Raw genomic sequence first — 27,865 nt, forward strand, 5'->3', positions numbered from 1 at the left:
ACGAACTCTCATACTACTTGTCAATACTGCAGCTCCTTAGTGGTGTTCCCATCTGGTTTTATCACTAACAGCTTTCCACCACTGTCCCTTTCAGTGTGGGGCAGAACAAACAAAGAGCCAACTGTGATCAAAGAAAAGTGAAATGGGCCATTTCCTTGCCTGCCAGAGGCTTCCTACAACCTGGACACTTGGCACCAGACCCTGAGCTGCCTCTTTCATTCAGTCACTGTGCATTAGCCATACCTGCAGCTTGTAGATCTTAACAACATCCCATGGTAACACTCCTCCCTGGGGAGAATCTGGGTCAGGTGGGATCACAAACCATCTGGGTAAGCCAAATATATATTTGAATTCACAAAGAGGGGAAGGAGCAGTGCTATGGAATTCCCAATTCTTCCATACCACTGAAGCAAGACAAACGTTTCCAGGCCTACTGCCTAAAGAACAAACAAGCAGCAATTCTGGAGAGCACAGACAAAGCTTTGTACCATTTTGTGAAATTACAGGTGAGCCCATGGTGAACTGTGTTACTCTGGATGACAAAACAGAGGCCACTGCTGAACTTGCTGAAAGCAGCAAATACCTTGAATTGCCTCAGTTCTAGATACACTGAAAAATAAAAAGGAAAAGGAAGGGCAGCCTGTGGGGGAGTAAGTCCGTTGCTAGGTTTAAGAAGATCAGCTTTTTTCCAGTCTTTAATGGAAAGAATGACACCATGCCACTGAAATTCTGCACAATCCCAACTTTAAGTGGAAAAGTGTAGTCAGCTGATGGGAAAGAAACCTGCTCTGAAGACCTTTTGGACAAGTGCTCCAACAGAAACTCAAAGCAGCTCTGGTGTCTGGGGGATTAAGTCCTGCATGCACCTGCCTGGCTGCAAGAGCAGCCTAGCCATTTAAAAGCAAATTTAACTAATGATTTCACAACATAATTCATTTCCAAACACATAAATGTAGATATCAAACATACCTGTTTATCTAAACCACCTGTAGGAGGAAGTAGTACCTTTCCCTGTAAGTCTTCTTACACTAAAAGCCTTTTTGTCCCCAAGGGCTGCCTTGCCTCTAACAACTGTCACCTCCTTCCACCCCAGCCCCCCTCACCAAACCTGCAATATCTGCCTTTCAGCATATGCATGGTGCATAGCAACATAAAATTAAGTCCAGCCAGCAACTGAGGACTGAAGGCTTCTTAAAAGCCGACTCTTTGACACTGGAACTCTTGATTTATTAGTGGGTTATGCTGTGGTAAGAAAAAAAGTTGAGTAGTTTCCTATGAGTTTCTTTGGTCAAAGGCTTGAAAACTCTTGTAAGCAGATAGTCTGAGATTAGTATTTGCTCACTAGAGGGCCAAAGATGGTTACAACAGGGATAAAGTTGTGTTTTTGTTTGCTCTTTCCTTATTCAAGATGAAGCAGAGCATTTCCAATTCCTCAACTGTTTGCTAATGTTGTGTTGTTGATGATGTTCAGGTAAGTTGTGCTCCAGCTACAGGTACCCTTCCTCCTGCAATACTCAAGACAGCCACTTTGACACATTATTATTGGAAAAAATTATATTTTGGAAGAACTCACTACAGAAGGTGACAGAATTCCAAAAATCAAATTACATGAAAATATACATCGCCATTTTCTTTGTACATTAGGTGAGGAAAACTCTGAAGTAGAAGGCAAAGCAGATGAAGGGCCACAGGAGAGAGTAAAGGAGGGAAACTATTTTTGATACCAAACCCAGAAGTTAGTCATTTGAAAGCCTACAGATGTGCATGCTTGAACTCAACCTTGAGAAAAAACAAGCCTCCCCCACACACACCCCACCCCACAAACAGGCAATGAAAAAGGCAAACCAAAAATTTCACCCATAAAAAGCAGCTCATTCTTATCTTGGACTAACTTAGTCAACCAAACTTCCAAGTGAAAGCACTCAAGTCCTTGGAAGTTAAAAATCCATCAGGCTGCTCAAGGGTGCTCCATGGCCAGTTTTATTGCTATACCAAATTCAAGAAGGATGAATAACTGGGTTTTAAAAAGGGGTGTGAAGGAAAAAAAAAAAAAAAAAAAGCACCTTTGAGACTACAAAGGTCATAAAAGAAGACACAAGTAATTGATAGCAAATCCTTTCAGGGTTTAATTAAGAAAATTTTAAGTTCTGATGGGGGAAATAAAGGGACCACATTTCCAAAAACAAAAAAAAAAACCCAAAAAAACCAGATACTAAACTTTAATAAGCAAGAAATTTTAATTAAGCCTTGGTGGGTCAAAGGAAAATTAAAGTGGGAGGGAAAAAAAAAACCAAAACCAAAAAAAACAACTTAGTATCCTAATTGGTTTTGACATGCTTCACAAGTTGCTGTTTTTGTTTTTTAACTCAGGAAACAATGAATAGGGAGAGAAAAAAAACCTGCTAAAATCTTTAGAATTTACACAATTCTATCCCTAACTACAGACAGCATTATTTGGTACAATGTGTATTTGTGGATGTACATGAACAGTATATATATTATCCGGATCATGTTGTGCTATGTACACATCTTTACAATTCTTCCTGAAGGTTAAAGCAGTTCATTAGATTTCAAAATGCGTAATCATCTTGTGTTGGCACTTGTTAGGCTCTTGTCAGCATTGATAACTGGCATGTTTTATTGCAGCCCAGTTCCAGCCAGTGTTTGCCAACTTGTAACAACAGAAGTCCAGCAATAGGTGGGTAGAGTGCAGGAAAAAAAACAGTGCCATGTTTCTCAATTGGAGACCTGTAAAGAAATCACAGGTATTAAAATAAAACCCCTCCTCACCCTCAATTATTTTCAAGATGTTAATTAGTTTTCCAAGCTCAAGAAGATAATTATTACTTGTTCAAGAGCTTCACATACCTCTGAAGAGAAGATAAATCCAAACTCATCACCTGAGAAAGACTGGAGTTAGTTCAGCACACTGTGTATCCAAGCTCACTCAATGATCAGACTTTCTGGCTCCTGTAACTCGTGTTGCTTGTTGAGTGCAGTGTGTAAAGCTTTGATTATTCACACATAGGGCTAAACACTGCAGATTTCTCACTGACAAGTCTGTGCATTACTTACTGTGAACGGTAGGTACAAATGGCACAGCAGTGCTTAGCAAGCACTGACACCACAGCCCCCAGTCACCCTGGGCTGGTTTGAAACCAGCTCTGGTCCCTTCTCATCCAATTCCCTGCCCATGGCTCACTTGGGAGGAGTCACCAGACTTAAAAAAGCTTTTGCCTTCCAAAAAAGCAACACAGCCAATTACTTAAAATATTTGTCAAGAGCATTGTTTCACTATAGCTAAGTTCAACATGGCAACAGAGCTGAGGTTAGTTAAGGATACTCTGGAGTGTTACTCACAGTTACTCCCTTTCTCCAAGACAGGAAAAAAAAAGTCAGCTGCATTAACAATTCTTGCACTCCAGTCACAGGCAGTTGTACAAGACTTTCTGTTCCTTTGCTTAGTCTTTTGATCAATATTAAGCATTTTTCATGCTTAATCCATACTGGAGAAAGTTCCTTTCAATCAAAGCATTTCTGCAAAGAGGGACTGCAGAACGAATTTGTCATAGATGGAGCCTTCCCCCAACCCCCCTCCGTGTTTACAAAAGGGTAAGAAAGGAACTCTCTCCTGTACAACTGTGATTTAAAAAAAAACTACCCAGCAGAAGAATGTAGTAAGCTGCTCTGGTTCAGTCAGTACAACCCCTGTGAACTACACAGAGTGCCATATTTCTGTCCCTGTGAATTCTGTATGCTGTAGATAACCAGTAAATATGGATTTAGGCTTTGCCAGCCAAATGGGTCAGAGCAGTTTATTTGCCAAACCAACCAACGAAAAGGCAGCTTCAACATGAAGTTGTTTTGCTTTGAAAAGCAAGAGTAGGAAATTATTAGCTCATGAAGGAAGTTTTTCCTTGGCATACCCAAGATAAAGTGACCAAAGGCCAGGGATTTAAGTGCCATACTTTAATACAGGGCTTTCTACAAGAAGTTATTAAAAAAAAAAAAAGTCCCCCTGAGGTGGGATTGTGTAAATTAGAGTAAGTATCTTGAGTCAGAAGCTCTTTAACACGGTGGCAAAAAATGCAAATATCACATCAGCTACTCTCAGATATGCCACAGTTCAGTTTCCAAGCAGAACATAGCTGTTTTTATGAAGCTATTCCCAAGCCTTCCTCACTAAACATGATTTTTGGGCTGCTGAAGAGAATACCACCTTTCTTGATATTATTGATGGGTAATATCTCAATTTGATGCTTTCTGCTGTACCAGGAGACTTCTTGTTAAAATTCCCAGAGATACCTGAAACAAACCCTTCTCAGTGGCTCCTGACAACCTCACTGAAGTCTCATTTAACTCCTATGTGCAACATGCCACCAACATCTGCAAGATAATCCACAACTCCTGAGATAACAAGACTTTTAAGATGCTTTTAAGATTCTAATAAGTGTTCTTCACAATAATGAATATCAAGGAATTATCACCCCCTTCTATTACAGCTCCAGTAACCTCTAAGTGCCATTAATAAAGCAGGATGAATTCTGATAAAGAGAAGTTCAACTTCTGAACAGCATAAAACACAAGAATACAAAAGAAGTTCCCCAATTTTGGCAGAATGGGCTGTCAAATGCACTTAAATTCTTTTCATCTTTAGTACTGCATCCAGCCAAAGAGCTCCACTGAGATCATGCAGCTGAGAAGAACGGTTTGGGGGCTTCTTTTTGCTTTTGAGGGGGAGAAAAATAGTTCAGCAACACTTAAGCAGGAAATCCTCAACTCAGGTAACTGACTTGTCTTGAGAAGGATACTTACCCTGAAAAAAGTGAAGCTACTAGCTGCTGAATAAGTGTCACTCAAAAGCAGTTTCTTGGCTTTTTCTTACACAGCGGGCAACTTTTCTTTTAAATTCTCCATTTCTGTCTTCTCTCCATTCTTTCTGTAATTGAATAGACAGCTTTCAGATGTCAGTCCTACAACAAGGAGTTGTACAAGCTCTAGGAAGACTCTTGGTGTTTATACTTTCAGACATTAGCCATCTAGTCAATACCTAAATTTGCTTACAATCATTGAGCTACTCACTGAAAATCTGTGATATTCAGGACTTTTGAAAGTTTGCTCTGGGTTTCTGTGTCAGCTGCTCACAAGACAGTGAGGATGCAATTTTTCCTCTGGATTTTAGGCATGCTCCAAGATTAACCTGGTATTTTATCAGTATTTCACATTGTCTGTGCTAAAATCTATTTGCTTCAGTCTGCAAAGTAACAGCAAACTCAACCTGCAGACCACAAGCTGTTATGTGTTAGAGACGGTGTCTTTAACTGCAGTGCTGAAAAAGGTACACAGGTACTGTGGAGCCAACAGTTACTCTGAGATTTTTTTTTTTTTTAAGACCATTTCAGTTCCCTTCAATCTAGCCAGGACACTCCAGGACAGAAATAAAGAAGTCACAGTATCTAGAAGAGGCACAGCAGTGTCCTTCAAAAGCAAACACCTCGTAGTTAGCTATGGCTGTAAGATATTTCTCTGTGAGAAAGACCTTAGGAGAATACTCAGCTCACCTACAGGGCTGGCTGGTCTCTGTGACAGGGATCTGATTTCAGAACTGCAGAGATGAAGAGCCAAGATAAAGATGAGCAGGAAGACAGGTAAGAGGGAAGTCTGAACCCAGAGATGCACACATCAAGGTATCACAAAAACCTACATGAGAATGTGCAGCCAGGTTTGTTCTGTGCCAGGCTCACAGTGAGCTCAGATGAAAGCACAGGAGCATCAGGTGTGGTTAAGATTGATGTGCTGGGTACTGCCTTCCAGTCAGAAGTGATGGGGAAAACATAAAGAACCCCTTATTTCATGAAGTTCTACAGTTCTTAGTTTCTGATACAAGCAAAATATTCTTACTGCAGGGGTGAGGGAAGGGGTTGAAAACCCCACCTTGTTTCACCTGAGGCAATCTAGCACAGGACACCTTTCCAGTCCCCCCTGGGGTGAAGGTTGTAAAAATGGCATACCCTAACACTCATCACCTCCAGGCTCACTTAAACCATCAGCACACTGGAGACCCCAGCATGTCTTAACCTTCCTAGGAAAGCACAAATAAGGCTACTAATTCGTTTGTTCTTTTTCAGCAATTCATGCAGCAAACATTTGGTTCCTTGGACTGGGACACAGGACAGCTTACACAAGATGGCTTAAGGCCAAGAAAAGCATTGAATTTGTGCCCTCCGAGCTTCAGAGCCTTAGTTTTTGTTTCTACTTTTTATATTTGTAGTTCTATGAATTGTTCAGATTTGAATAGCAAGCAAAGATTCCAATTTGACAGCTGAATCTCCAAAAATGTTATTTTAGGTCACAAACTGTTCTATTTGCTTTTCAAAATATCTATTCAGGTTCCTGACCCTCATTTTTCTCCCACTCCAAGAGACAGTACTCCAACATGCATAGTTCATTTTTCCTGAAAGCAAGTATATCCCTGCCCTTATAATCCTATGAACTGCCTGTAACACCTTATTCACTAGACTCACTTAAAAGCAGAAACTAATCACAGTAAACAAAGTATCTTATAGTAACTGCCAAATTTTATTGCTGTAGTAAACACAGGAGCTGCTGATTCTTCATTACCCTGTTGGGTGTTTTTTTGCTAATATGAAGGAGATCTACAATCCAGCAGGAGAAGCCAACTGCTCAAGCAGCACTTTAGAAGTTCCTTGAAACATGTAACGCTGCAGCCAGAAAAATAGTTTCTAGCATCTGAAGTGATGCTTCACTACTATCATCTCTACAGTCAAATTTGGATTTTTTTTTGTTCTTTCATGCTGGGCTAGAAAAAGCTGTTTTAATTTTTGACATTTGCCCTAAGGCAAATTCATTTTCTGCCTAACTTTCCTAAGGAAAAAAGCAAAAAAATAAAAAACCCACTCCTGAAGTAGTTGTCAGAGTGGGGCACAATACAAAGTCTGATGTCAAGAAGGTGGCAAGCACAGCTAAAGCATGTGCTTTCTCCAGGGTTAGGCCAGCTACATTCAAGAGTTTGTGAACTGAGGAATTTTAACTGCACTTTTAGCATTTCATTAAAAACTTGCTCCTCCCAGTGCTCTCAGCAGGAAATGTCCATATTTCCTGGGTGTCTGCTTCCACCAGTAATATGACACAAAAAGGTTCAATGGGGAAGTTGTTCACTATAACTTTTTATTTTCTGTTTTCTTCCCATTAAATTTGTTCCATGTCTCTCCCCATGACGATTTTTCACCTTTGAAAATACTCACAACACAGCAGATCAAAGGCTCCAGGAAACTACAAAACTCCCACCCACCAAGCTATAGCTTGGCTGACAGAGCAGGTTAGCATTCCTTTACAAAACTCTGCATCTCACAATTCTCATCTCCTCCTTCCTCACTCCCACAGTTACAAAGGCTAGAACTTCTCTTTTGTGAGAAGACAACACTAACTGCTGAACTGCAATTCAAGAGCATGTCAGTGTTATGTCAGATGAGCAGGGCCTGAAGTCTGTCCTCCTATGCCCTTCCAGAACTGAGACTTTTTTCTCTCCCCACCACAAACATTTCTCAGCCTCACTGTTCTATTCTGCTCTAACACAGCTCTCCTAGAGGGCTGCTAGCTGTGTTTATACACACAGCACAGATCATGCTCCAGAACACTCTGCTGCATCCAACACTTGCATCTCACTTACACCTGCAGATTCACCCTGGTCTCTGACTGAAAATCAGACCATTTTTCCTCACTCCTGAGCCAGTCTAGTCTGGGACAACCCTCCCTGTTGAGTTGAAGGTCAGATGCCCAGTAAAGCCTTTGAGTATCTTCTCAGAGCACAGACCTGCACAGTCAAACCTACTGCTCTAATCCATGGGACAGGAAGACTGTTCTAGAGAAGTGGAAAAAAATTTCCCAAGGCTAATTAGCAGCTCCATCTAACATCACTGCTTTTCCCAACACAATGGCAGCCTTAGTCTGTGATAGGAAGGCTCTTCCCAAAGTTACTGTTTGCTAAACTAGAAACAGAACTCCATTGCAAGGTTTCTACATGGAAGACAATTGGCAGACCAAGGGAAGTCTTACCGCTGCATCAACATTAGCAGGAGAATCACCATTGGGATCTGCCAGCATAGAAATAACACTAATCATTATAGTTTCCACTGTGTGAATGGGAAGCCAGCGTTCCTCAGGTTTTTCATAGCCATATTTGTCTTCTCCAGGCTCATGAAGAATTGAAATGCAGACATCACCGTTCTTGTCAACTACAAAATAGAACAAGGCATATTTCAGTCATGAACAACATGCTGGCATTTCTTCAGGACACTCATGGAACTGCTCGTCTTCATTCCAGCCACTCAAACACGTTACTGAAGACACTTTATAAAGAAAGAAAGTCATTAACTATTGGAGAACTTAAACTGTAATAAACAGGGCTTGGTGGAAGTCTGAATGTGCCTGGACTCCTGAGAGAGAGGTCACATGGGGAGGAAGGACTCAGTCTAACACCATGCTGCAACTCTCAAGACTATTTATTTAGACAGGCTTCCACTACAGATTTTTCTGTTAAGTTCAGCAAACTCGAGAGTGACTTTTTTTCCACAGCAACAGCATCAGCTGGATATTACTGGAACATATTGAAATATGATTTAAACTGCTGGAATTAGAAAGTGCCTGACAAGTACTCTGATATTTCCAGAGCTGAACTGACACAGCATTAAAATATTCCCTGTCCTTTTGATGGGAGCACTGTCTCCTCCCACCTTTCAACATCTACAGTTCCTGAAGTTGAAGAACATTTCTCTTTCCCAGTAAAAACATTTTCCATTTTATTTTACCTTCCCATCCAATCTCCACCAGTCCATAGGTAAATGAGGCATTAAAAGTCTCCTTTAGAGAGACTAAAAGATTTTCTTTGCTTCACTAGGTGAGAGCAGCCTTGGGCCTTCTATACTGAACTGCCAAGTCAGTAACAGCAACATGAAATATTTGAAGGTATAACATAAGGCAGCTATAGAAGTCAATTTCTCCTCAGACTAGAATTTTGCACTTAGGAAAAAAAATCCCTGAACAATTACCAAGAATGCAAGAACCTACTCTGAATAGCTTTTGAAAATACTTTAAGAGTATTTTATGCTCTCAGAGCAGCACTACTAAAAACTCTACCATTGTTATTACTTCTCTATTAAGTGAAGATGGCAAAATGGCAAACTAAAAGCAGAGTTTCATATTTCTAACACGAACAGAAATACATCTATTTGTCTTCACTGCGTTTTAGTTCTGAACTGTGAAAAGGAATTGAAACTTTGACATTTCTTACCATTCGGATGCCAGATTTCTGTGATGAATTTCATTTTTGGCGGCCTCAGTGGGTAGTCTTTTGGAAAAGTAAGATGAGCCTTGAAAACACCACCTTCACTGGGGAATCAAAAATATCTTAGTAGAGTTTCTTGTAAGCTTAAGCTGAAGATTGGAACTTAACTGATGTTCTAAGTTTACACCTCACACAACTTCACATCATGTTGGTAATTAACAGTATCAACACTTCCATATGCAATGTAAAGAGTTTCTACATTGAGAAGATCCTTTCACAAGATACTGCCAGTTCCCCAGCACGATCTTTTTTAGAACTAGGATGATGTTCCAGAGGGGAAAAACCATGGGGGTGGGGGAAAAAAAAAAAAAAAATAAAAAAAACTGCCAAGGAATTTACCATCTGGAATCACAACTTACATTTTTTCCTCCCAGTAAATTTATTAACAGGAAAAAAAAAGGTATTGCCAATAACTGTCTTTTTCAAGTCCAGCTCAGCAGACACCCATTTTCCTCTGTTAGAGACCTCAGTCCTAATTTTGTGATCTCAGTCTCCAGCAGTGAGCCCCAGGGAAAAACTGCAGAAAGCTCTGGCTGTGTCTAGAGCATTAAATGTAAAAAGACTTCCAATGCCACCTTTTCAACACTAAGCTAAAGTGACTCAGGCATGACAGTGAGGTGTTCTGCATTAGTTACCCACTCAACTGGAAAACAATAATAAACAAGAGACATGCAGGTTTTATGTGGAGTCACAGGCCAGGAATAGTCCCTTTTGAAAAATGGATTAGATGGAAAGGTTTATGGACGGAATTCTTTGCTAATGTCAACAATTTAACATTTGTCCTGCTACTGTCATTTCTTCTAACTGAAGGTTGTAACAAAATTTGGAATTGTAAAGGCAGAACAAAAAGTGCAACAGAAACCTCCAAAGGTGGCAGGAGATGCACAGTGTGACAAGCTACTCCTCAGCAGCCACACAGACAAAAGAATTGGTGAATAAAAAAACTATTCAGTGCCATTTTTTTTCCTGTATTTGTAAAGGAGCTGGAGTCTCTAAAGTGCACTGGCTACTGAGGAAAAATAACATGTTTTACCACCACTAACCAAAGGGGTGCTGTTCCAGCAAGTGTCTCCAAAAAAAAAAAAAAAAAACAAAACACCCAAAGAAACAAACCAAAAAATAACCCCAAAAAGCACTGTCTTTAAGTAACTTTGCTCTTTGAAGCAGCTGAGGGGATTTGAACCCCCAGCATTTATTTTTCAGAAGTTTTAGAAAAGGCAGTTTCCAAAGAATCCTTCATCCCAGGAGAGGTAAGAATTCCAGAAACACTATTTTAACATCCATAATCTCAAGACAAAGGAGAGCTTGATTGCATTTGTTGACAGCCCCAAACCAGCCAAACCCTTCCTTTCAAACTGAAAAAGTCTTCCTTTCCCTTTTGAAAGGAGCAGATCCTGAAGCTACTGTAGGGCACCCCTGGTTGCCCCATACCAACTGCATATAAATACAGGTTTTGAAGTGGATACACATTAGATATCAGTTAATGAAATATAGCTGTCAATTAAGGGAGATCAGTGCCATTTTTAGCATAATTCCTGATGAAAGGGTTTCTGTCAGCAGAGTAATTCACTAAGTCTAAAGTCTTTTCAAGGAAACTCGGAATAAATGAAGTGGGACCAGGAATAAGACTGATGTTTGAAAATTATTTAAGGTAAACTATAATATATGATCATTCTTATCCAACAGCCCAGGGAAGAAGGATTCAGTGTAATACTACCCTGAAAAACACCAAATGGGGACTGGAATAGAAGAGTTTCTTACCTAAACCCCTCAAAAAAAAAAAGCCCAGGACGCTATAAAAGTGGAGTTAAAAAACTACTATTGCAACTTTTAACACCTAAGATGACAATCAATTAGAACCACCAGCATTTCTTTATTGACAGTATTTATAAAATAGCCATGAGAATATAACAGAACCACAAGACTGCTCAGAAAAGGTCAAGAGAAGTTGGAGAAATCATCTCATGCAAGACATGAGAATCACAGTGCAGTGAGTTTGAGGAAAAGCCAAACAATTTGATTACTGGGTTTAAATACTTATTCAAAGTCTACTGACAGACACACAGAACTTCATGCTGCAACCAAAAGTGACCTCAAGTAAATGTCACTGGGCTTTTTGTATCAGTAGTTTACCACTGCAACAGCTTAATGAAGAGAACAGAGTTCATTTTCAAGAGTACACTTTAAAGTGACCTCTCCTGGGCATAGAACCTTTTCCCACAAACTGGAGTAGATGATGATCACCCCGAAATACTCCAGGTCACATTTGCAAGTTCTCCCATCTCAAGCTGACAGCATTTGAAGCTAATGCTATGGACTGCTGCAGCTTCCCCAGCTACATCCTGCCTGAATTGCATCCTTTCCTACCATCACAAGTTGTAATGGTTTAACACAGCACTATCAGCTGAACTACAGCCTCCCAGCAGCAACAGCAAACAGTGGATTTTATCTGCCTTACTTACATGTGAAAGAAAACAGAAACTGCCTCGAAATGTACCTATTCTCTTTCTTTTCCATACAAGTACAAAGAGATCAGTGTTGCCTCTTCCCAAGGGAGCAAAGCAGTTCAGAATTTCTACATAGCAAATCCAGCTATTTACACCGTATTCTGCTAGCAACAGAAGAGCATTACCTAATTTAGCACAAAGGTTTTGGTTAGCTTCTATTGAGTAGGAGCAAACTAGAACCTGTAAATCCGAGTTCAACTTAAGTTTCTGTATAAGTATCAGTACTTACTATAGCGTATCTGGAGGACCAATAATAAGGACTTCCCATCGATAAAGATCATTGTCATCTATTAAGCCCGCTGAAAAGCCTTCCACTGGATTTTTGTTGAGCTCTGTGTAGGAAAAAGAATTTGAGAGTAACTTTAGATGTCTGTAATACACATTTGTGGTTTTATCCTGTGTCCATACATGACCAAAAACCCTGGGACATTTAGTGCATGGATTTGCAGCCTGAGTGAGCACCCTCAGCCCCCCAGCACAAACACTTCTGCCAGAGCTGGGACCATGCCTGACCCCAAAACTCTGAGTGCAACGTGAGCAGAAGGGCCAGAACAACACATAGCTATGGGACATGGTCTCCTGAGCTAGACACCAATGCGTGTTCAAGTCAGGAAACATAAATCTAATCATAAAAAAGCTTTACAAGAACATCAAGGAGCCAGCTTAAACTAAAGTCTGTCTTTAGAAAATGTTAACTGAAGACCAAAGTCACATTATGCTTTTATTTAAAAGTAACATTCTACTTTTTAAAATTTTCTTTTCAGACTCTGAAAGCATTTGAGACCTGTGCCAGTGAATTCTGGAGACAATGATTTATTGTATTTTGAGCTAGTACAAGAGAACAGAGAAGCTGCTATGCTGTTCAGGTGTGGGGTTGTGTGTTTTCATTTCTTCCTTTTGCTTCACAGTTTTTTCCAATCAGTGATAAGGAACAGAACATTCTAAGTGCTGCATGAAGTATTTTATAGGCTAGTTCATACAGTTACTGCCAGACAGAGCTTCTCTGGAAATAGCTACACACAAGTCACAGTTAGATCTAGACTCCACTGAACTTCTGTTTTCAGCCTGCTCCATTTGGAATTAAACACTTAAATGAGTTTTGCCTCATAATCCACTGGTGGGGGTAGGAAGGTGAGAACATCTATTAACTGACAGTTTCACGACAGAAATGACATTAAATGCCATATTTATGCCACATTCAAATTCTTCATCCAGCATTTCCAACAGTACAAAGTTATGATAGATCTTGGGTACTTAGGATACAGGAAGGGGGAAAGAAGTTATTCCTTCAACTGGTCAGTAATTTCCAGATTAAATTAAGAATGGCAGTTATTGTGGAGGAAAAAAAAAAACAAACAAACAACCATACTTATTTTACAACCCGTCAGACTCTATGCAGTCCTCATTATTCTGTCCCACAGCACAGTTTGTCTAAATATTCCCGTTTTGAAAACCCAAAAGCTGTAAGATTTAAGTTCAGAGGGCCTTACAATGCCCTCAGGTACCTGCAGAGGAACTTCAAGTAAGAACCTTGTACCTTTCTGGAGAAAAAGCTGCCATTAAATCCAAACTGATTAGCCCAGAAGCTTGTAATAACTGGTGGCCAGTTCTGAACTATTTGAAGTGTGGCTGAAGAAGGTAAGAAGAATCAATTCAAGCCCTACACAGAGGAGTCTAAGTCCACACTGGGAAAACAAAGTGCTCAGCTTATGTGAAGGACCAAGGTTGTAAAGAAGGAGACAACAGGAAGCAGGAACATCAACTTTGGTCATTACTAATTCAGTCAAACTTATCCACAAAGATGACTCAATTGTAAAATCCCAAGGAACATACTGAAAGGGGTTTTCCTAGGAGCTATCAGAAGGGTCTAATCAGGTGAGGGGAGCCACCCAGTCCCCAAGTGCAAGACAAAGATTTGGCTACTGAGCCCAACCATGTTTTATCTAGACAATGCCTGAAAAAAAAAAGACATCACAGGTTCTCTAACCAAGATCCAAACCTCAAACCCAAAAGCTACAGCATGGCCATGCCTCCACTAAGCAAATCAGTTTTCAGACCCTGGCATCTATGAAACTTTGTGGAAACAGCTGCACAAGTTTGAGTAACTATTTAATCTCAGCTGAAAGGGCAGATAGCCTAGGTGAGCATCTCACATTAGGAGAGAGCTTCACCAATCCCTCACTACCTCCTTAATAAAAACATTTCTTCAGCATGGTATTAAAAGTGCCAGCACATCAGTGGCTGAATATAACCTGCTTTTTCATGAAGGATTTCATTAAAAAACCTGCCTATTGCTTGTGAAAAAAGCCATCTCTGCTCAGGACATTTACATCATCCTTTCAGATATTATTAGTACTGTAATACAGAACACCCACCATAGTAACTACAGATGTCAGAATGCAAATACCAGGTTTCACTATCTCACCTAAGACTTTCAAACTTGAATTTAAGCCTGCATTTCTACAGAGACAAAAGGATGAACTGCTGTAACTCAAACTGCTCACATTTAGCTTCTTTATTGTTTGCAAGTTATCACTGCTCACTGATAAGACTTTAAAGACTGCCAGAACTTAAGATGGAAAAAACTCAGAATGTTTCTCTCTATTTAAATATGCCACATTATTTCCAAAGCAAATATACACACTTTCTTCTCTATTTCTTAATGTGTGATGTTTCATTTTCTTTCCACATCTGTCTCAGCCTCAAACAACTTGATCCCTAAGTAGTTCAAAACATTTTTCATGCATTTATTCCCAAAGAAAGACAGCTCTTACACTCCAACTCACACCATGGACTGTGTAGCACTACATTGCAGGAGAACTTGTGAGAAGGGGTAAGATTCCTGGATGCCAACTCTAATGTAGAACATCTGTAAACTGTATAAAAGGGACAATCATTAACAGAAATCTTCAGTTAAAGCAGTTGAAGAAGGTTTCTTAGTGGATGTTGCCTATAAAGCTAATGAGAACATTATTTCTTTCACAGGAGGTGGCATCAATCTCAGCTTGTGAAAAGGTTATTTTCCTTCCATGACAGCAATATTGAAGCATATCTCAAACAGCTGCTGATTGCAGAAATACTCTGAGGAAAAACAATGAATAGAAGCTCATACCTTCTCCACGAGAAGTATGCAGAATTACCAACAGCAATTTAAAAATGAGCTCTTCCATCCAGATTATTTATGTTCAACTAAACAACATGGCTGGAAGGCAGACAAAAAAGGAAGTCTCAGGAAAGTTCTGCACTGAGACATGAAAAGCATCATCCTTGGCTGCTTTACCATGGATAGCCAATAGCTGCTACTCATTAAAACCTGCAAACGCCAAGGCCCAAGGTTTGTTTGGCTTTGTTTTTTTTCCCTGGATATAGTCAGAGCTGCATATCAGGAAAGTTAACCAGTGATGCCACCTGTCTCTTGCCTCTCTCTTCACTAGCTGAGCCTCACACAGCGGTGAAATCCATGCACCAAAATCCCAAAGGAATAGCGCTGCAGGCACGAAGGGAACACATACACACGGCTCAGTGACACAGGGCTGCTGCCAGGCCGGTGTCACTGCCCAGCGACCGAGTGACACGGACTGCACCCGGGGCAGGGGACACCTGCTCCCTGTGCCTGCCAGTCCCCACCCACCACAGCACTTAACTGCTTGCAGCCCGAACAGGAGCTTCCCTACACAAACACGTGGATAAAGCAAAGGGCCCCGTTCCCCTCTCCAGGCAGGGAGAGGAGAATGAGCTCTCAGTGCAGGTCCTCTACAAAGCCCTGCTGAAGAACTGCCCTGGAAAAGCAGAGAAGCCAGACACACCTATGAAGAATTGGATCCTCCCTCCACATTATTTTTCCAACAGCTTTACTTTGAGATTTCTTGTTCAGCTAAAGATATGCTGTACTTTTTACACATAAATGAGTACATTAACATATTTCCATCATGTCCATGCCTAACTAAATGCCATTTATTTGCAACTACTATATATTCAGGCTGTGGTTTAGCATTTCTGACAATACTTTTTTGCATTTCTGATTATTTAATATAATAGGCATTTTTCTACCAAGCAAAATCCAAAACATTCTTACACTTAGCCTAGGAGTTTCAGGTAGAGCCCTTTGCAGACCAAGCAGCAGCTGACAGCCAAAGCAGCACACACCTGGACTGCTGCCAAGCAGCAACATACTTGGAACAGAATCCAGTGTCTGCTTATAAATTAGACATTCAGTTCCTTTAATCCCAGTCCTGAACCTGGGATTAAATCCAATACCTGATTTGGGAGGTGAGGAAGACTAAAGGCCTGTAATCCAACAGAGTTGTTTAAATCTAGAACAGATTTTAAAGCCCCATGGCTCCCTTTCCACACGATCTGCCACACAACACTGTCTGTCCCTTTAGCTCTTACTAAAGGAGAACTAAGTTAGCATTGCCTTAAACTTGAGCCAACACAGTACCATGGGCTGCACTTCCAGTTTCAGTGTTTAGTTTACATCAAGCTACTGATGTTCCCACACTCACTGAAACTGCCTTTATATAAGCCAAGAGACTTCACCAATCCCAGAGCAAAACAGCATCAACAAAAATGACTAAGCAGAACAAGCCCCATAGCTCCATGGAACTGCTATGTATGGCATCCAAACTTTTCAGCCTGATGTCTCACCCAGCCAGCCACTGCATATGAACTCTTTGAGTATTTTAAGCTACATTACAGTACAAAGTTTTCAAAAACATGAGCTCCTATATATTTTTAATAGCAGCCTCTTCAGTAAGTTACACGGTGTTCAAGTTTTGTGCAGCCAGTGGATAGACTACAATAAAAAAAAACAAACCACACTAGGGAGCCCAAGTCCTGGCTAAGGCTTCTGGCTAAACCATCTAGCTGGCTTACACAGCTCTTAGAGCAAGCAGGCCATATCAGCACTTTATATCTGCTGCACCTTCAGACTTGTGTTGTCTTCATTGCTTTTTGTGAGGCTCAGCACCAGTCCAGGAGCTTCTAACAACTGTTCACACTGAAAACCCTCATTCTAGACCCTCAATTCTCTACCCCACATGACTTCCATAGAGTCCTGTTGCTTCACTGAGGTCAGTCATGATTTCCAAAACTTTGTTGCCTGCAGGACCCACCTGTACATGTCAGATTCTAGAGAAGTAGGGCTGAGATTATGATAAAGTAACATGATCTCTGTGTGGAGATGTATTCCCCAAGCTCTCCATTTTATCTGCTTTCATCACATGTTCTGTCTTGCTCCACAAGCTCATCCCAGAAGTTCAGACAAAACGTAGCACAAAATATGCACACACTCCTGATAGCCACTGTGGGAGTGACAAATACACAACACTTAGAACAGATTAAGTCTCTGAAGGACACTGAAATTATTTTGAAGGAAGACTAGAGTAGTAAAGACAAACCTGTCTTAAGCAGAGATTCTATCAACCATTTCAGTAGAAGCTACAGGTTTGACTTTAACCTGGCAACTAATGTCCAGTGCTCCACACATCACTCCTTAAGGGCAGCATTTCAGACTTCAACAAATTAAATTCTCAGAGCTCGGAAAATTTGTAAGAAGGGTTGCACAATTAGCATTAATAGGCAAGCTGCATCTCAGTGCAGTGCTATGCACCTTTGTGTACTGCTTCACTTCCCCTGGCCTCAGCTATACCTCTGAGGCCTTCCTTACATTTGCACTGTAAAGCAGATTTTGAAAGGACAGAGGACAAGGTTGGAGGTTTCTTGCTTGATTTTTGGTTTTATTCCCAGTCAAATTCCTAGCCATGACCACAGTTCAGCTTTGCAAACAAGTGGAGAGCAGCACTAGCCCAAAATTCCTGAAACTGCCACTACAGGTATGAGGATTAAGGTACCAGAGAAAATTGAGTAAATAGAGATTAGAATTATCTTCTGAGTAAGATAGCACATTATTCTAGAATTAAGGTAAAAACTGAGTTTCTTGATTCTGTGTATCTGTAGCTCCATGGTCACAGGAGTCATGGCATAGCTGGAGACAGACAACTGGAAGTTCAGGTTAGCTATTTAATAGAAAACTGAGCCTTAACACACCAACCAGGAGCTTGCAGGTCTTTGGTACTGCCTTGCTTCTTATGGAGTTCCCTGTAATCCCTTAAGCCCATGGAGGTAGACATCAGTAGACACTGTCAATGCCACTTTAGAATTCTCTCTCTCAAAACCAGCTCTTAGTCTCAACCAGAGCACAGATACCCAGCAACTGATCAAACCTGGCAACCCAGTTTACCCAGCCCACGGCCTGTTCCCATGCACCATTCCACCTGAGAGTCCTAAAGACAGGCAAGAACACTCACAGCCTATTGTGAGGCATTTCCTTTCTGCAGCACTCTTCATACATGGACCCTTCTGTGTACTCAGACCAGTCCTTTTCCAACATCCCATGCTACAGAAGGAAGGTCTGCTTCCCCTCCCTCAATGCATCTGCCATTAAATAAATATCCAAACTCAGTAACTTAAGTTACTACTGGGGATCACATTGTGCCTACTAAGCCCACAAATCTTTTCTTCCAAAATAAATGTGGTGTTCAAATTACATTCCTGGCCAAATCACTGGAAATACAAAACATACTCATCTGATGAAAACCTTTGAATGCCATAGCATTGTTTTGAAAGTTATGCTACCAGAATTAAGGTTTTCAGCAGTAAGTCCCAAATATATGTTCAAATTACCATCAGTCATGTAATACTCCTAGAAAGCAAGATAAAATGTTTCCTGAACAACCTTCTTTGACTAGACTACTAGAAGCATGCTGTGTATCCCATCAGACCAGAATCCAGCATAGTTACACTACCTAGGTTAAAATGGAGATAGAATAAGGTCTATTAAAAGATCACATCAAAACCATTCTCAGTAAGTTCTCAATTTTGAGGGGAAGTGTTACGAGGAAGGGAAAAACAAGGATAGCAAAAAGAATTGGAAGAACCCTGATTTGGAAAGCCACATGTCAAAGGAAGCAATTATGTCAGCAGGGAATACTCAGTGTTCTGCCCATAGAGTCAACTGCAGCACAGAGCCACATTCATCTATCACACTCCGTGTAACACAAATGCCACCTCCTCTTTGTCCTCCACGTCTGATGCCTGTTTCCACTCCTAAGAGTTAGAAAGCATTCAGTGGGTATCTGCATCTGTCTGTATTTAAGATGGCCATCCTCAGCAGCATCCAAGAGATCTTCTCAGGGTAAGTAGTTTCTGAGACACCATAATTATATCAGGTGTCAAAAATAGGTCAGATGAATCACTCTACACACGCTTATTTCTGTCACCTACAAAGGACATTACAACTTTCAGATACCTACAGCACACAGCTGCTGGAATTTGGCAAGACAGGTGTCATCCTAGGTGCCATTAAGGCAGCTGAGTTTACCATGGACAGGAGAAGTTGATTAACTTCTTAAAAGCTAATTACCAACAGACTAAAGGTAAGAAAAAAAAGTTGCATCCAAGTATCTTCTGAGCAGTCACATACATATTAATCATGAAACAGCAGTGCTGCATAGAGCCAAGGCTTCTAGGACGTGTATGGTCCATAGACAAAAACAGGACACCACTAGAAATGCACTGAAAAGTCTCTGTGGCATGCCTATGCCACAGGGAGATGTTAACATCCAAGTTGTTGTGCAAGTCAAGGACAATTTTCCAACTTGTTTTCTCTCCTGCTTGTAATATGAATAACAGGTTTGCATATCCTAACTTGAGCCACATTGTTATTTAGAATTGTTTTAAGACATTTCTTTAAATGACTCCTGACAGCAACATCTTCTAGATCAGCATCAAATGCCAGCCAGCTAAAAAAACAGCCAGCTTGACCTATGAGGTGTATGATGACAGCACAGAAATACATTTCCCTTAACAATCCATACAAAGAGAGATTGTAAGTGAAAACCTTTACACAGGGTTTCTACCAAAAGTCTTTATTATTATTCTAAACCTGTGCAAAAACTGCTAGCATTTCTGTCCAGAAGAGCAGTTATTTTTGTGGAACCCCATTTCAATTAGATTGCTATACTTAGTGTTCTTACAAGGTCTGGATATCTGATCTCTGCTCCAGCTGATATGCCTTGGACTTGAGAGTAGGAAAGAAAAGCGAGTTTGAGCACTTACACTTGCAGGGTGGCCTAAGGCTCAAGCCTGCTAGAGACTGTAAGTGCAAGATCTCATCAAGCCCAGACACTGAGATATGCACACACCACTGAAAAGTGAAGCACAGAGCAGATGCAGCTCGGTGAGAGCAAAGGCCTGCATGTGAAGGGCTGCCCTGATTGTGTTCCCATGCACTGGAACAAGAAGTGGACAGGAGAGTTTCAGGAGTCACACGCCTCTTTCCTCACACAAGCCACCTGCTCTCCTTTTTCCAGGCACCCAAGTCTGCACAATCATTTGAGTGTTAGGTTAGTTCTTGCTTTCAGAACAGCAGCCACCTTTCAGATCTGTTCCACTTCATTAGAACCCCATCACTATGCTGGGAACAAACTGTTGTATTTTACATCAAAACACAGGTTGATTAAACACACTACAGGAAGAAAATTTAGCAGAATGCCTACTTGAGGCAAACAAGTTCCATCTACAAAGGTCACTTATTTTCAAACTGTTTAACATAGGGCTTTGGGGGAACTAAAAACCAACTTGCACCAACCACAGAAGGGACCAAGTAATCCTGTATTAATTGAATATGCACATATTGTTCTAAGTCTGTCTTGCATTAAAAAGAAATCTCAACGATATACAGAAAAGTCAAGGCAGAATCAGCTATAATTACATGTGGTTTCATCTGAAGACCATTCACTCTACTTGATTTATCCCTATCAGTTTCTCTTAAACAAATATATATATAGCAAATCAAGAAATCCTTAGTTTGCAGCAAATAACTATAATACTGAAGCCAGAATCAGTATCAATGACACAAGTTAAGACATTTCAGTTGGTTTTGTATGATTTAACATCTCCAAATGAAGCTCTCACCAACAAAGCATAAATTCTGATGAAAGTATTTTCTCAAATGGTATTAATTTTGCTCCTCACTTCAGAGGATCTCCAGCAATGTTCTCCCATTCTCAAAACAAAACAGGAATAAATCACTCTACTGCCTTTGGTGTAACTTACAATGCCTTGTTTGGGGGAAGCAGAGAAGGAAAGAACTCAGCGTTCATGGTAAGTTTGGTTCTTTCCCTGAAAGATTAGTAAGCTGACCTAGGCAGAGCCAAGGCAGGGACTCCTTGACAAGGCAGGTTATTTCTTCATCCTGTTTGAGCAAGTGGTTGAGTCATCAAGCCCTTCCATTCTGTAGTTTAGCTAAACTTCACTTTCCAAAACAGCCAGCACTCCTGAAATTTTGCTGGTGGCTGCTGTTATAAATATTCTTTTCTTTGAAGATGCAAAGTTCAGATTATTTCTGCAAGAGAAGCATTTGGAAAACTAACACGTTGCAGGCAAAGTTTGCCATTAGTCACTTTTATCACGTTATTTACAGTGCAACAGAAATTCAGGCTGCTTGTGCTGTTGTAGTGACTGGAGTCTGAGCAAGGGCTGTGTTTTAGCAATGATATTGTCTATAAAGTCAGCTTGAGAAAGGGAGCTTTGATAATTATGTCAGCACAACCTCACAAGAAACAGGATTATCTCATCTGCTCTAACAGGGCCCTACACTGCCAGGGGGGTAAGGTGACTGCTACACACACACTGCACCTAAGTACCTCAAAAAGCATCAGATCAAAACATTGGTGGTTATGTTAAAAAATTAGTCTTCTAAAAAATATGCAGGAGTGTTTAGAATTTCAAGACCACTTAAAGATGCTAAGTTTTATATGTATAGAACCTTAGAGTCCTAATTATTTAGGATATTACTGTCCATATGAATAGACCTTCACAAAGGAGGTAACAAGCAATCTATTAAACAGTCACACTAATACTTCACATCAGTGCCACTCAAATTACTGTCTCATAGACAAAATTACTGTAAGCCAGTGCTCAACAAAAGTTTCTTATACACCAGTCACCCCAGAAATATGCATCTCAGCTTTGAGGTATAAAGTGACCTTCACTCTCCAATTCCCTCTCCGTTTACTACTCAAATAGATTTTTAAAAGGTAAGTCCTAATTGCCAAAAATTGAACTAGCTCAACATTACACAGCAAGATTCTTCCACAGAAGAAAGTAAAAATCGTTCAACTGTCACATTAAGAATTTAATACAGTTTTCCAACTTGTTAGTTTTTAATTAGACATTTCTGCTTTGAAATAGAAGCTGTATCCATACACTTTAAACTGAAATAATGCCATGTTTCTCATGTTTAAGAAAAGCATTAGTGTGGCTTTTTCTGTATCCTAAGTTGGATATTATTTACAACCCAGCTCAACTTGAGCCAACAAAGGCATGGTTATTCCCATTTCCAATGCTCCATGTTTATGTTAAAGAGGACTGGCACTTCTAGTTCCACTGTGTGCTACTGATTTAACTGCGTCCTCCCTATGTGATTTTGCTGGTTGAACTAGACAAGTCTGCCTACTCTGAAGTCCCTGTGTCAGCAAGAATTTGGCAGAAAGATGAAATAAAAGTATTCAGAGACATACCTCAGTCTGTAAAACGTTTGGGCTTGACAGCTCTGGAGACTGGAAGAGAAGCTTTACACCCTGCTGTCTGCATCTCTTTTTAAAGAACATAAAGTTTTGGGGCTGTAAAAAGAACAGTTTATCCTTCACCAGCTCCCCTGAGGGGTGAACTCTGCTAACTCAGTGCTACACTAATCTACATACTTGCCATAGACTTTAAGTTCAGGGGCATTTTTCTTTTCCTTTTAGTTTTTTCTGCCAGGAAGAAATGGACAGGTCATGGCTTTTATTTCACATTGTTATCAATCCACAAAGTGCCCCTCTCCTCAAAAAACACCATGTAAGAACAAGTATGTTTGAATCCTAAGATATTTCCAGAAGCTGCTACAGCTTATAATTAAGTTGATTTAAGAGGGAACAGCATTTAATTTTATAGATACCCATAGATATTTGATCCTCCTGCTCTAGTTAGACAACCCTTTTTAAATGGCTTTGCTATTAAGAGATCCCAACTCATTACTTCCTTAAGACTTAACACTCCTCAAAACATAAAAACTACCCAAAGTTCTTACTACCTTAAATTGTTCTTGTGACTAAATGGAAGTGAGCACATGTCAATATAAAAACAGCTACTATGCTTATTCCCTGGGATCCAGCTCAGTATCTCATTAGCAGAGGCACTGTGAAGCCACACAGAATTTAGATTAAAAAATAACCCATATGTAACTTGAAGTTATATTTTGTGACTGTCATTGAATGCCCCTTCTCTCTGAGTATTATCAGCATCCAGAACATGCCACTGAAGCTCACAAACATGCTGTACACGGTGCTGTGGTACCAGCTCCCTGCTCGAGTTACAAGCCAGCTTGCGTTCAAAAAAAAAGTGTCCTCATACACTCACTGGAGCAACTTCAGGTTACGTTGTCAAGTTTTGCTCTGTTGTTTGCTAAGACCCGTTGTTTTACATCTCACTGACAAGCAGCAGCCTCATCAGCTGACCTATACTTTGACAAAGTACTCAGGAATTAAAACATCTCATTAAAGTGCTCTGTGCCAGATACCTTCTTTCCCCATAATTAAGAAGCAAAGCATACTAAAGGACCAAACAAGTAGCCACTCTGAGAACTACTGCTTAACATTCCTCCCTCCTCCTGCTGTTGTTTTTTTTTCTTCTGGGCATTGAAAAGAGATATCCAGTCTCATCATTAAAGAATTTTTATTATACTCCTCAACTGCTCCACCATTGTACAGGTTTCAGATTCTCACTTCAACCTCCCTTCATTTCTGAATGTCATCCTTCAACTTCGGATCTCTTGTCATTATTGAAGCACAAGTGAATGATCTAATGTAACTTAAACTAGCTTAGGTCAGCTAACTCGTATCCAAAACCCAACCACCAGGTACAACCCCATGACTCACCACACCTGATATAGGGAAAAACTGCACGGAGCAGAGAGACTGAATATCAGTCCCACCAGGACAAATACCACCAGAGTGGTGACTTTTGGTTTGAGGTAGAAGAAACAGTGTGGGTATTAACAAAGGGACACGTTGGAGCAGGTGAGACTTGGGAAGGAAGATCATGAAGCTCAGCCTCTGCACTATGACTTCAAGGGGCCTGACACCAGAAAAAACAGTGTCAGTACAGTGCCAGCTCAGTTCAGACACCACACAGAAAATAGTTTCTTCCATATGTGATAACTTTCTCAGGTCAGTTATTCCACGTAGGACTTTTGAAGAGTTCAAGACTCTTCATGCACACTCAAAGTCATTTTTAAATACGGTTTCAATTTCTTTTAGTACATGTAAAGGGATACCAAAGGTATTGATATTACTTGAACCACAAAACCCCCACAATATCTGCATGGTTCAAGAAAATGGCTGCAGTGAGTAGAGTTGAATCAGTAATAGGGACAACTAGAAAACCTCACCAGTACAAACAAAGCCTTCAGATGAGAAGGAGCAGAAAGTTACAAAGAAGTTAACCCCTAGATTTAGTAGTCTACAAAGGTACTTACATACCCAACCAGTCTGCTTACACAAGGTCTTAAGACCTCACAAGACAAAAAAAAAAAAAAAAAAAAAAAAAAATACACTACAGATGCTGAATACTTACTTATCAAGAAACTTCAACTAAATGTCCAGCTTTCTTTTGTGGAGCACAATTACTATATTAAAAGAGACATTCCAGACAGCTGAAGCATTCTCGGTTACCAAATGCTTCTTCTAAACCAAGTTAAAAAGCAACTATTCTACAATGCTGTTTCCCTTAAGAGATCGCATTTAGGAGAAGCTTCACGTCACATGCAGTATGGAGTTCCTGCAGTAAGCCCATACCGAGGCGTTATTAGCTTATCTCAAAGTGCAGACGCCTCACTGAGTGTCACTAATAACTTCAGCAGTTACCAGGGCATTAACAGGTGCATGCTGATGTTCAGGACTAAGGTCACAGTATGCGATTTTTACCCACAGTATGAGATTTTTTAATTTTTTTTTTCCAAGAGCTTCACCCTAAAGGGTAAAACACTCTGTGCTAGTACTTAACGATATTGAAGTTTCTCAAACTGATCATCAACCAAAGCCAGAAAACAGCGCTGGAGATGCACAAACACACCATCCTGTTCGCTATACCCGGTTATGCAACCTCATCTCCTTACTGCTAACAATGCTGCTTTCCACCCTTAGGCTTCCATCCACATTAACCGAAGTCTCGGGCCAAAATCCTCCTCCGGGAATTCCTGTGCCACCCAGTGACCCTGTCCCTTTGTATGACTACTCGGCCAACTCCAGCCAGCGCTGTAATTGCCCGAGTTTAGGTACACCTGGCACGCATTTCCTGAAGTGGGTACGAATTTTTTAGCAATTTTTACGTAAGGGACGAAAAAGGCGACCCGATTCTCCCAAGGTACAGCGCAGAGCCGTGTGCCTCCTCGAGCGGATCGCCGTATCCCGGCCCAGCAGGCAGAGGATGCGGCGAACATGTGCAAGTGGGGGAGGGAGGAAGGCAGCGCTGCCGGCTCGTTTCCCTTTAAGTGTGGCAGCGCTCACATGGAGCCGCATTGTGCGGCTCCGCGCATGCGGGGCCCCTCGGCGGGGCCGGGCCGGGCCAGCTCGGCCGCCCGCCCGGGGACAAAGGGAGGGGGCGCGGCGACACCGAGCCCGTCTGACACGCCGCTGCCACCCCGCTGCCCTCCGCCGCCGGCCCGGCCGCAGCACCCGGGCCGTGTCCGTTCCCCAGCCCGGTCCCCAACTCCTCCTTCCCCGCGCCCGTCCCGCCCTCTCGCCCCCGGCGGACCCCCCCCGCCCCTCCCCGCGGGTCCCCCCGCAGCGGTCCCACCCGCTCCCCCGCCCGCACCCGCTGCTGCCCGGTCATCTCCCCCCCGCCGGTGCCTGCGGAGCCCCCGCCGCTTCTCCTGACAACAAAGGGGCAGGCGGCCTCCCCCTCCCGGGCACGGGAGGTGAGGGGGAGCCGGCGAGGGGAGGCGGGACGAGGGTACCGCAGGTCCCCGCGGGAAGGGGTGCGAGTGCGTGGAGTCAGCCTAGGCCCGGAGTGCCTGATTCCGGGGGTGGGGGAACAATCCTCCTTCCTCCCCTTCTTTCCGGCGCCTCAGAAACACCCCCCAACATCAGCCCGCACAAATCCCCCGCGCTGCGGGACGAGCTCCGGCTTGGTTTCCCCCCCGCCCCAGGGAGACGGGACCGCAAGGGAAGGGAACGAGGAGTCCTCCGGGCTTGGGGCTGGGGGGCCGACGAGCGTGGCCGGTGCCACCCCGCACTCCCCCGGCGGGACGGGGGCAGCCGAGGGGACGCTCCCCCACCGTGCCGGTCCCGTTCCCCTCCCCCGGCTCCCCTGGCAGCAATCGCCGGCCGGGCTCCCCCTCCCCCGCTCGGCCTAGTTCCCTCGGCTCCCGGCTGGGCACAGCACGGCGAGGGGGGGCCGTAATCTCCCCTTCCCCCTCACATACACACGCACGCCCGCCCCCTCCCCGAGCCGGCGCCCCTTCCTTCCCCCGCTGCGGGCCGCGGCCCCTCCGAGGCCGCCCGGCCGCTGCTCCCCCGCGGCGGATCACCCGCCGCCCTCCCTTCCTTCCTCCGCCGCCGGCCCAGATACCTGCTAGTTGTCTCCGCAGTAGCAAGGCGGACTGGAGCTCCGTCATTCTCCCCCGCTCTGCCCGGGGAGGGAGTCCCAGCGGCGGCGGGGACGGCGCGGCTCCTGGCGCTGCGAGAGGTGGCGGCGAGCGTCCCTCAGCCCGTCCGCTCCGCGCCCGCCGGGGGTCTGGCTCGGCGCCGGCCGCCACAGCACGCAGGGTCCCGGGCAGGGCAGCGCGGCCGTGGCTCCGAGCCGCCCTCCGCCTCCTGCTCCGAGCCCTCAGCGCCGCCACCTCCCGCTCCCCCCGCCAGGAATTTCACCGCACTCGGGCCCGCGCAGGCGCACCCGGGGCGGCCGCCGGCCCTTCCGCGCCGCCATCTTGAGAGCGGCTGAGGGCGGGGAGCCGTGCTTGGCCGCCATGTTGGGAAGGTCCCTGCCTCCCCTCCCCGAGTCAAGCCTGAGTTAGCGAGGAGGAAGGGAGAGCGCTTCATGAGGGGAATCTCCTCACGAAGGACGTTTAGGAACATAAACTAAATCACAGCAAGTTCCATCTCAACTTGTGGAAGAACTTTACGTGAGTGTGGTAGAGCCCTGGGTATCCAGGGCGGATGTGGAGTCCTCCTCTCTGGAGAAATGCCAAACTCACCTAGACCTTTCTGTGTCACCTGCTCCTGGTGACCCTGCCTTGGCACGGGGTTAGACTGGCTGATCTCCAGAGAGCCCTTCCAACCCTAACGATTCTGGGATCTGCAAAGGCCCTCATGAAGCACATTATTAGGAAGGAATGCTTCCTTTTGAGGGTGGTCATGCCCTGCCACAAGTTGCCCGGAGAAGCTGTGGCTCCCCCTGGATCCCTGGAAGTGTCCAAGGCCAAGGTTTGGAGCGGACTGGGATAGTGGAGGGTGTCCCTGGCCATGGTAGGGAGTGGAATGAGATTCTGCTGAGGTTCAGTAGCCCCTGAAGCACATCTGCCCTTAGCACCAGCTGCACAGGACTGTCACATACAGGGAGGAAGAAACAACAGCGCCTGTGCTCAGAGCCCTGCTGGCCCTCAGGCTGCTGCCATCTTCCAACCCACTAAATACGGGAGGTTTCGAGGAGCAGCTAAAAAGAGTAGATAAATAGAACAGGTTAAAATAGTTATCAACTGCCAGGTCAAAGTTGGTCACACAGGATTGCTACAGAATGTACATTTTTGTCTGTGTGTGTGATGGGGATGCTTTGGAGCACTGTGCCACTGCACTGAGGATGTGCTTAGGGGATAAAAAGAGAAGTAAAAGGCCTAAATCAGCCCTTAAACTCCTGAGGTGAAGGGGTTTTCCTGCATCAGTGTATCCCTGAA

At 42.9% G+C, this 27,865-nt stretch overlaps 1 protein-coding gene across 2 annotated transcripts; it reads right to left on the reverse strand.

Annotated features, from left to right (window-relative positions):
• Positions 1–1,536: 1,536 nt before the first annotated feature.
• On the reverse strand, positions 1,537–26,845 carry UBE2G1 (ubiquitin conjugating enzyme E2 G1). Of its 2 annotated transcripts, none has more exons than XM_014888002.2 (6): positions 26,545–26,845; positions 12,101–12,203; positions 9,311–9,408; positions 8,077–8,255; positions 4,816–4,939; positions 1,537–2,748 (listed from the first exon to the last, which is right to left on the reverse strand). In XM_014888002.2, exons 1-5 carry the CDS (start codon positions 26,588–26,590, stop codon positions 4,853–4,855), a joined length of 513 nt encoding a protein of 170 aa, XP_014743488.1. In that variant the 5' UTR covers positions 26,591–26,845; the 3' UTR covers positions 1,537–2,748; positions 4,816–4,852. The 2 variants fall into 2 exon arrangements, with proteins under 2 accessions (XP_014743488.1, XP_088033175.1); XM_088177049.1 differs by having other exon boundaries at positions 9,311–9,403; positions 26,545–26,842.
• Between the last annotated feature and the right edge of the window lie 1,020 nt (positions 26,846–27,865).

This window comes from Sturnus vulgaris, chromosome 21 (genome assembly GCF_052056855.1).
Source record: "Sturnus vulgaris isolate bStuVul1 chromosome 21, bStuVul1.hap1, whole genome shotgun sequence".
Classification (NCBI taxonomy): domain Eukaryota; kingdom Metazoa; phylum Chordata; class Aves; order Passeriformes; family Sturnidae; genus Sturnus; species Sturnus vulgaris.

Bases quoted from the DNA above. Each gene is read 5' to 3' on its own strand.
- UBE2G1 (XM_014888002.2), bottom strand. From the start codon at position 26,590: ATGACGGAGCTCCAGTCCGCCTTGCTACTGCGGAGACAACTAGCAG. The intron at 9,409-12,100 runs GTAAGTACTGAT...TTGATTCCCCAG, and splicing joins GGTCCTCCAGATACGCTATA to TGAAGGTGGTGTTTTCAAGG. The intron at 4,940-8,076 runs GTAAGACTTCCC...ATTCAATTACAG, and splicing joins CTGCTAATGTTGATGCAGCG to AAAGAATGGAGAGAAGACAG.